This window comes from Prunus dulcis, chromosome 7, assembly GCF_902201215.1.
Source record: "Prunus dulcis chromosome 7, ALMONDv2, whole genome shotgun sequence".
Taxonomy (NCBI): Eukaryota; Viridiplantae; Streptophyta; class Magnoliopsida; order Rosales; family Rosaceae; genus Prunus; species Prunus dulcis.
In genome coordinates, this window is record NC_047656.1 from 18934531 (window position 1) to 18944919 (window position 10389).

A 10389-nucleotide genomic window follows, 5' to 3' on the forward strand; every position below is an offset into this window, starting at 1 on the left:
TGTCCATGTGGTTTTTGGGAATGAAGAAGACGAGATGAGAGAGGGAGAGAGAGTTGTTCAAGCAAAACATTTGAATAGTCTTCAAGAGAAAAAACAAACCATAATCATTGTTTTTCCAATTAGATCAGTTCATTTCTTGGTAGTACTTAGTTTAATCTAATTCCAACTTGCCTTAACAAATTTGTACTAAGATGAAAACTAAGATAACAGCTAGACCTTTCAAACCGAATTCGAAAAGTCAGATCTTAAAACTATGTCACAAGTATAAAAAAATTGGTACCATTCAGCTTAATAAGTTGTTTAATACACTAATTGACGCGATCTATGGACTAATCAACTCAATCTATGGATGGTTCCATGATACATGCCACATAATGACCTCCTATAGTTTGGTGTGAGGTGTGAGGTATGAGTTGTTTGATTAATCAGTCCAATCTGATTCCAATTTTTTTTTTTTTTTTTGTTTTGTTTTTGTGTTTTGACTTCACACATTCATCAATGTACCATAAGATTCCTTGTGTTGACCTTCCTACATAGACAAGTACTAATAAGAATATTCATCCTTGCTACTTTTCTAAGTTAGTTGTTTTCACATTACTTGATTCAAACCTCACATGCTTTGTTTCATAGATTATAAATATTTCCACCACTGGCCACTGCAGCCTTGCAAAGGGTCATCACGTTTTGGGGATTATTTAGAGTTTAGAGGGAGATGGGGAGCCATTTGAGGATGGAGTTAATGGTTTTTCTTGTATTGGTTTTTTGGGGGATTAGCAGCATAGCCTATGGTGCAGTTTCCCACACTACCATGAGAAAGATTGATAGATTAAATAAAAAGGGTCCATATTTGGGCATTGTGGTGCCAAATTTCTTTGAGCTGAACCCTCTTCTTCAATCCACAAGCTTTGTGGCTGATCAGAAGCTTCCCTACTTAGATTTTTCTGGTACATAAACATATCCTTTAAGTTTAAATTCCTTGGTTTGGTTTTCGTGGTAAAAAAGTTTCTTTGATGAAGATATGAGTTCTTTTGTTGTTGTTGTTGTTGTTTTTTTGTATTTTTCACATTGTACTCTCTCAATACACTGATTGCACTGAAAGAAAATGACTTGCAACAACTTCTATATACTGAATTTTACAGGAAGAAGGTTTCGAATTGGACGGTTGGAAGACGAAAGTGTTATAATTGTTATGACAGGATTGAGCATGGTATGTTCATGCAGAACCTGTTTTACTTTGGTTTCTTTGGTTAATGATGCATCATATAACTGGTTTAGAAACCTATGACTAGCTTAATGCAGGTATCTCAACTCAATTACTGCTAAGCCTGTTCAAGGTGAAAGGTGTTGTGCACTATGGAATTGCAGGAAATGCAGATCCTCAACTCCAAATTGGAGATGTGACTATCCCTCAATTTTGGGCTCATACAGGCCTTTGGAATTGGCAGGTATAAAAATTTCTACTTCCCTTTTCTTCCATGTCCCTTCTGGTTTTCATAAACAAGGACAATGTAATCTAGATCAGAAAATATTGAATCTTTATTTTCTTTGGAAATTAAGCTAGTATGAAAGAATCACCCCTTTTTTATATTCGAATTTTTAAATCCTTCCAATGATTGGATAAATTGATAGGTTGTTCTAAATCCACACCCTTTGGCTGGCTCATACATTACCACTTACAATACATAACTAACCTTTTAAGTTTCAGTGAAGAAGATGAAATATAATAACATTTGCCACACCAGATCTTATATATTCTTTAGTTTTTATATTTTCCATTGCCACTTGAATGCATGCAGAGGTTTGGAGATGGGCCTGGTAATGAGTTGTCCTTAGAATCATTTGGAGATTACACAAGAAAAGTTGGTCACATAAAATTTTCTGATTTCAACAACGAAACCAGAGATGGCAAGTCTGTTCCCAATCTTCTGAACAATGTATGGTATCAACCAGAAGAGGTCTTCCCAGTTCATGGCACTCCTGAAGTTAGGCAACATGCCTTCTGGGTTCCAGTCAACCCTAAATTTTTTTCAGTTGCCAAGGACCTAGAGGTAATTGGCACCAACAAACCCACAAATTTTCTTTATACATATACATATATATATATATATATATATATCTTTCTTTTGTTGGTGTTTTAATACTTTGGAATTAATTTTGAAACACTGGATTTGAAGTTGGGGGGTTGTGTGAATACAACTTGTCTGCCAAGAGCACCCATTGTGGTGAGGGTCAAAAGGGGCATAAGTGCAAGTGTGTTTGTTGACAACAGAGCATACAGAGAATTCTTGAACTCCAAATTCAATGCCACTTCCATTGACATGGAAAGTGCTGCAGTGGCTTTGGTCTGTCACCAACAGAAGAAGCCCTTTATTGTAATTAGAGCTCTCTCTGATTTGGCTGGTGGAGGCTCCTCTCTCTCCAATGAAGCCAACACCTTTGCATCTTTGGCTGCTCAAAATGCAGTTGATGTTGTGCTTAGATTCATTTCCTTGCTGTCTTCATAGCTACGCACACACACACACACCATATATTTCTATTGATTTGTTAAAATTTGAATAATTTATATTTAAATCTGAATTTTGTTTTGTTTCGTTTGTTGTTTGTGCCTAGAGATTTTATCCATTTCCTTTCCCTTATGAGCTAATTATGCAAAAGACATTTTCTTGAATGTCTCTGTCTCATCTTAGAGTTACTTCCTACCAAGTTTAAAATTTTTCAAAAATTCAGAATTCTTCAATCCAATAACCTGCAGTCTGCAGCAGATGGTAGCCAAATTTCGGCCGCGCAACGAATCCCACGTGTCGAAAATTGTTTATTTTTCAATAGGAAAACCAGTGACAAATGGAAGAAGAAGAAGATTAATTAGGCCATCTTTGTTACCCTTTCACAAGAAATAGAAATGCTTGGCTTTGAGGATATAATAAACAGTCAAGCCGGCCAGGGCGGCATATTATATTTATATTTATACAGGCATCCTACTGTATTGTGACTGAGCCCAAAGTTTACTCAAATGGGTTACATTTGCCGCAGCATTTCGCAACCGTTAAAAATACTGCGTCAAATGACCAATATGTCCCTCCCACTTTAGCTTGTATCTGCTTAAAAAGGGCCGTCCAAGGGCAATTCCCGCCACTAATATTAAAAAACTGGTATTTCCGTTTAAAACAAGTAAAGCCCAAACCAGGGCTTCCGAAAACATTTTCATAACTATACACGACCATGAGTGGTAATAACTGACCACCACCATGACCACCACCACCTCCTCCTCCCAAATTCTCCGCCACACCGCCGCATTTGTATCCGAAACACTCTCCCAACCAGAGCTCCGCCGCCACATATTCTCCACTCTCCGCCGCAAATTCCCCTTCTCTACCTCCCAAGCCGCCCTCAACCCTCTAAACCTCGCCGCGGAGACCCTAGAGAACACCATCTCCTCCACCAGCCCCGCCACTCGAGCCTCCTCTCTCAGCCTCTCTGAAAAGCTCCTCCTCAAGAACCCCTTAAACCCCTTCTCTTCTCTCCTCCTCTCCCTCATCTATGGCCTCTACCGCCGCCCCATCGAAGCGGCTCTCAGCCTCCTCGACATCTTCCACACTGACCCTTCATTCGCTCGAACCGAACTCGCCCCTGTACTTTTCGAAGAGCTCTTTCTAGTCCACCTCCTCCCGGTTCTTCATTGGTACAATGAGCAAAGAACACAAATATTACCCACGTTGTCAACAAACGTTAGTTATGAAAACGACGACTGTTCCATATCCGACATGTCTGTCGTTTTTCCATGCTCGACATCTTTGTCGAAGATGAGCGGGGGACAGACTTCAGAGCTGAAGGAGCTGGAGAGCAATTATGAGAAAGTTCTTGATGAGAATTGCAGGGCTTTTAGTAATTACTTCAAACAAGTTTTGGAAAATAAAGATGCAAGTCGACTGATTGATCCACCCACAGTGATGTTGAAGAGGATTGAGAGGGTTGATCAAGTCAAGTACGGAGATGATGAACAGGGGATCAAAACAGAGGAACCCGGATTTGAAAACGGACGGTATAATGTAATAAATTTATTTTCTTTTCAACTTTTAATTATTTTGGTTCATTGTTATTGGTATTTTATGTTGACTGATCTTCAAACTTGGTATTTCTTCTTCTGGATCTTTGGCCTCTGCTCACTAAAACCTTTTTATTTTTTTAATTTTTTAAGCGTTTAAACTAGTGAGTTTTTCCTAGGTAGATTATTTTGACTTTGTCAAACCAATGAAAAATGAGAGGGCAGCTACATGTGGTATTTTGTGGTATACTTTTTATTTTTACATGAACGTTATTGCATCTGCCAGCTGGTGGCAAGAGGTATACAAAAAGAAGGTTTGTCTTATTGCAAAAACCTCATTTTATAAACCCTAATTATTGTTATTAGGGCTCTAATTTATTTTATTGTGAGATTCGCGTCACGAAACTCCCATGGGTTCCAGACTGTTTATCATGCATTAATCAAAGCTAAATGCAATTTGTCCTGCTCAATTATGCCTAGGTAGGTCACTTTATCATATAAATAAAGAGGACTGTTCTAAATATATTAACTGACACCTACCATTTTCAGCGTATTATATGCTATCTTAAGATATAAATCTTGATCACAAAGGATCTATATCTAATGATTTGGAGCAATTGCTACATCATGAAAGATTCTAGTGTGTGAGTCTAGTATATTATCATTCATCTCAATAAGATATGTTGTGAAAATCCTTCAATTAATTGGATTCTTTGGAACGTTTCAAAAGAATGTTAGGTATTATTTCAATTTTGTTACATAATTATATAAAGGGTTCATAATAAAAAAAGCAATGGGATTAGGAAGTTTGGGACATACTTAACAGTGTCTGCGGATTTTGATAACTTTGGGAGTGAACGTGTAACATGTGTTCAGTTTGACCGTTCTCTACGTGCTAAAGATTTTCTTGGACCTTGGCAGCCAATATGGGCTGAAGCAGAAGCATCAGTTGAATTGTTCAGCAGCAGCAGGGGAAGAAAACCCAAGTCTCCACCACCAGCTTATCCTCAAAGAGTTTATCTTAATAATATCCTGACGGTCCAGGAAGAATCTTCCTGGAGGTTGGAAGCATCGGCCAATGTAAATTCAGATTCTGAGTCAGAATCTTCGTTGGAGGACAACTCAGTTGGTTCTTCTTCTTCTTCATTGGATTCTGAAGCTGAAATTGAGGTAATAGTTCGATGCTAACAAGAAAAAGAACCTCCAGCTTTGGTCTGATAATACCTATGCTGCTGCGTTTTTTGTTTTGATTTCAGTGTTTTGCCTTGTTGAGTTTTATAGGAAAACAACAGAGAAATGGAGTTGTTTGAGGCTACAAAGAGCCAAATTCAAAAACTAAAGCAGCCCATTTCTGCAGAGTCAAGTTGGTATGTACCCATCAATCAAACCTTATTTTGAGTATTTGGTATTGACAAACGCCACACATTAGCATATCACATTGTCTATTTTCGTTTTGTAATATTTTGGATTTGGATTTGGATTTCTTGTTGTTTGTTAGTTCTCCAGATCGGTTCATGGCAGACTCTGATAGCACCTCTGCTGGTGGTGGAAAAAATACACCTCCCAAGGACTTTGTGTGTCCCATAACTAGCACCCTTTTTGATGATCCTGTGACACTTGAGACCGGCCAGACATACGAGCGAAAAGCGATCCAAGAATGGATTGAAAGAGGGAACTCAACATGCCCAATTACCCGCCAGAATCTGCAGAGCACCCAACTGCCTAAAACCAACTATGTGCTCAAACGTCTTATTGCAAGCTGGCAAGAACAGAACCCCGCTTGTGCAGTCTTAAACCTATCGCAGAATACAAGCCTGGTGGTTGACCCAGTTGTTAAGTCCATAATGCCTTTAACTTCTCCTGACAGTGTTATAAGCCAAGCCAGCCTTGATGGTGCAGTTGGAGAGTTAAGACATGCAATTACCAACCTTTGTATGTCAGAAATTCTCAAGGAGTCTGAACTGGCTGTTCTTCGAATCGAGCGATTCTGGCAGGAAGCAAATGTGGAATGGGATATTCAGAGTTTGCTCACAAAACCTCCCGTTATTAATGGTTTCGTTGAGGTTCTTTTCAATTCTGTTGATTCCAGTGTGTTGTCAGCTGCAGTTTTTCTACTGTCTGAGCTCGGGTCAAGAGACAATGCTGTGATCCAGACACTGACACGGGTTGACTCTGATGTCGAATGTATCGTGACTCTTTTCAATAAGGGGTTGAAGGAGGCTGTGGTCTTGATATATCTGTTAAGGCATTCCATCCCTAATCTAATTGAGCTGGACATGGTGGACTCTCTCTTAGTGGTTATTAGGAAGGAAGATAATGATTTGCTTAACATGTGTCTAAAGCCAAGAACAGCTGCAGTGGTTTTACTCGGGCTGATTCTTGGTGGCAGTGGAGAGGGCATTGCCTCCTCAATTGTTAATACTGTGGTTTCTGAAAAAGCACTTGAAAGAATCATTAGCAGTTTGGAATCTGAATCGGTAGAAGAGAGGATTGCAGCAGTTGGGATCTTATTGAGATGTATGCAACAGGATGGAAAGTGCAGGAACACAATAGCTGATAAAGCTGAGTTGGCTCCTGTTTTGGATAGCTTTATGGGTGCAAATGATAGAGAACGGTTTGAGATTGTTCAGTTTTTCTCCGAGTTAATTAAGTTAAACAGGTATATTTACATTTCAAGTTTGTTTGTGTTTATCCAAATCTTCAATGACTCTTGGACTCGAGCCGGCATGACAAACATAAATCTTTGTGTTAGACAGAAGGACATTCAATGAACAAATCCTGCATATTATAAAGGATGAAGGTCCTCTCAGCACAATGCACACCCTCCTTATTTATCTTCAGACAGCACTTCAAGACCAGTGTCCTATTGTGGCTGGCCTACTACTTCAACTTGATCTTCTGGTTTGGAACTCTGTCTTTCTTCTATTCTAGAACTTCATGAAATCTTTCCTTTAATTGATTGTTGGATTGTTAATTGCAGGAAGTCATGTTGCATTTAAGTAGCTACCTGCTGCATTGACTATTTGGTTGTACTAGTGATTGTCAGTTAACAATTACTGGGTCGGTTTGCAGGCAGAGCCGAGAAAAATGAGCATATACCGTGAAGAGGCAATAGACGTTCTCATCTCATGTCTCAGAAATGTGGAGTTCCCTGCTGCTCAAATTGCTGCTGCTGAGACAATTATGTCGCTGCAAGGGAGGTTCACCACTTCTGGAAAGCCTCTTACCAGGGCTTTCCTTCTCAAACGTGCTGGCCTTGACAAAAGTTACAAAAGTAGTGTGAGAATGGATCAACTTAGCAACTTTTCTGGAGAAGATGAAACTCTTGTGAGACTTATATAAAAATTTGCACTGCATTGCTTTAGCTTTTTTTATTTCCTTAGTTTTGGCAAATCGATTATCTTCATGAATCCATTTCCTGAACAATGTCCTTCTCTGGTTGACATCAAAAGGAGGAAGAGAAGGCGGCTAATAATTGGGAAAGAAAAATGGCATTGGTTTTAGCAAGCCATGAGTTTGGTCTACTTTTTGAGGCGTTGGCAGAAGGCTTGAAGAGCAGATATGCAGAATTATGTTCAGCATGTTTTGTGTCAGCCACATGGCTCGCACACATGCTTGATGTTCTTCCAGACACAGGAATACGTGAAGCAGCCCGGGTCTGCTTGCTCAAACGTTTCATATCGATATTCAAGTCTGCCAAGGACACTGAAGACAAAGCCCTCTCTATGCTGGCGTTGAACAGCTTCATCCATGATCCTGGTAAGAACAGGTCATCCTTGGATTTGAATGGGGAAATTGAAAGCTTCTGTTAATTGTATGAAAGTTAACTTATAAAAATTTCTAAATTTGGGACGAGTTAAATATTCTTGATGTTGTGAATTACAGAAGGGATGAGTGAGGTAACTTCTTCAATAAAGGATATCGTAAAAGGCCTGAGAGAGCTTAAGAGATCCACTCCCTTGGCATTTCAAATGCTAAAACTATTTTCTGAGGGGCAAGACTCTAGCACAGTAAGTTGATTACAACCTTTGTATGCTATATACCTTGTTCCAGAAAGAAGAAGGGTCATGACAAAATTATATGTTCATGTTTGACAACAGGAACTGTGGGATCATAAAGAATTAGTTCAGGTAGATTGCAGTGAGAATGGAGAGGTTCTTTCATTAGTTTGCTTCAAGGATAAAATATTTTCGGGGCATTCAGATGGAACTATAAAGGTAACTCAACCAACAAGTGTAAATTTCTTGTTCTTCCAGATTCTTACATATATGGTTCCATGTAAATTTTTCTTGATTGCTTTCGCTTTCCAAATTCTGAAGGTGTGGACAGGTAAAGGCAGCGTACTTCATCTAATCCAAGAAATTAGAGAACACACAAAGGCAGTTACTAGCTTGGCAATTTTGCAAGCCGGGGAGACTCTATACAGTGGTTCACTTGATAGAACTACAAGGGTATGGTCTAAATCTTGATAGTTCTTGTGTCTTTATCAGTTGCAGAACTTTCAGACTAAAGTTTCTTCTCTTGAACTGCAGGTATGGTCTATTAGCAATGAAGCAATTTATTGTGTACACGTACATGATATGAAGGATCAAGTTCATAGTATAGCCGTCACCAATACCCTTGCTTGCTTCATTCCACAAAGTAATGGTATCAAGGTACTCAACGAAACTAATGGTTTGCTTAGAAGCAAGAAAAACCATGAACTTGCTACTAATGGTTTGCATGCTATTCGCTACCAGGTTCATTCATGGAATGGAGGATCCAAATTGTTAAATTCAAATAAATATGTAAAGTGCTTCGCTCTAGTACATGGGAAATTGTATTGCGGATGCCATGACAGTGGTATTCAGGTAAAATTTTTTTATAGTGTTATAGTAGTTTAAACCCAGCTAATAGTTTGTTTCTCTCAATGTGCTGATAATCATACTTGTGTGAAACTCTCAGGAGATTGATTTGGCCACAGGAACACTCAGTACCATTCAAAATGGCACTCGGAAATTACTTTCGAAAGCAAATCCTATCCATGCCATTCAAGTTCACAGTGGACTTATATATGCAGCCAGTTCTTCTGCGGATGGAGCAGCCGTGAAGGTACCTTTCGTAACAGTATCTAATACCGTGCAAAATTATTTGTCTCTTGTATACATGATAGGACTGTCTTAAAGAAACTCTCAAGAAAATGAGTTTATGAAGCATAAAAATCATATAAATATATCCATTTTATTCTCTTGGTCACTGAACTGTTTAATTCTTATGCATATGTCAAGATTTGGAATGCTGCAAACTTCAGTATGGTTGGATTTCTGCCAACTACATTAGAAGTGCGGACAATGGCCATAAGCTCAGAACTAATTTATTTGGGAGGTAAAGGAGGAAGTGTGGAAATATGGGATAGGGAGAAGCAGAACAGAATAGACACCCTACAAACTGGTACCAATTGTAAGGTTCTTTGCTTGGCTCTTGATGCCAATGAGGAAGTTTTGGTCACTGGAACTTCTGATGGCCGAATCCGGGTAAATAATTTTTTCTTCTTAATATTAATCTGCAAGAATTACTGGGATAATTTCCATGGTTTTGCCATTTTTTTTTAAAAGAAAAAACTAACAGTAAAAATATATGCCGGTTTGCAGGCATGGGGGCTGAGCTAAGAAAAGGACTTGGTAACTTTGGTGGACGGAAATATATTTGGCTGGAAGAGCAGCTGAAGATAGATTATTTTTTATTTTATTTTAAAAAAAAAAATTCTTTGCAATATTTCTTCTTTGTCAGGGAGCATTTCATGGAAAATATATATTGCTTTAGCCAAAATAAAGACATATCAGATGTAGAACAGTGAGAATTGTAATGCGTTTTGTTGTAGAGTTGTACAGAGACTGAGTTTGCACAGAGAATAAAAGAAATTCCCAAGTCAATCTGATGATGAGGTTACCCAACTCAAATATATGTTGCACAAACTATTCTAAAGACGTGCATAGCAATTTACCCATGTTCTACGTTCTAGGAAGCAAACCACCAGTTGGTTTGTTTTTCATGTGATTAATGAAACAGAGAAAGTAAACATAAATACGTGCACAGCAATTTGCCATATCCCCATTTCTTTCGGTGCAAACCAAATTACAAAAAGTGCATCTAAACGAACTCTAAAATTAACTGAGTACAGCATATTACCAAACTATTTATTGAATTATTAATTTAACCTAATATAAAATGATCAAAAAGGATATATTGAATTGTGAAACAAATACAAGTTTAATAAGTACAGCATACTCACCATATTCAACCCTAATCAAACTTAGAGAAGTTTTCGTATTGCTTGGTTCCAGTAAAAAGATTTGTCAGTCTGTTTT

General features: G+C 38.4%; 2 protein-coding genes across 2 annotated transcripts; both read left to right on the top strand.

The window, feature by feature from the left end:
* The first annotated feature begins 687 nt into the window (after positions 1 to 687).
* On the top strand, positions 688 to 2590 carry LOC117635180 (bark storage protein A). Its single transcript, XM_034369531.1, has 5 exons — positions 688 to 944; positions 1140 to 1207; positions 1290 to 1445; positions 1797 to 2048; positions 2166 to 2590. The coding sequence occupies exons 1-5, from the start codon at positions 713 to 715 to the stop codon at positions 2502 to 2504; spliced, it is 1047 nt and encodes a 348-aa protein (XP_034225422.1). The 5' UTR covers positions 688 to 712; the 3' UTR covers positions 2505 to 2590.
* A 646-nt stretch (positions 2591 to 3236) lies between these two features.
* LOC117635515 (putative E3 ubiquitin-protein ligase LIN) lies at positions 3237 to 9954 on the top strand (the record flags this gene model as incomplete). Its single annotated transcript, XM_034369820.1, has 15 exons — positions 3237 to 4046; positions 4964 to 5212; positions 5324 to 5409; positions 5541 to 6701; positions 6799 to 6943; positions 7115 to 7369; positions 7495 to 7801; positions 7928 to 8052; positions 8143 to 8259; positions 8362 to 8493; positions 8575 to 8697; positions 8782 to 8892; positions 8987 to 9133; positions 9310 to 9555; positions 9673 to 9954. Coding segments are annotated over 15 exons (4032 nt in total), but the record flags the coding sequence as incomplete, so codon positions are not given.
* Between the last annotated feature and the right edge of the window lie 435 nt (positions 9955 to 10389).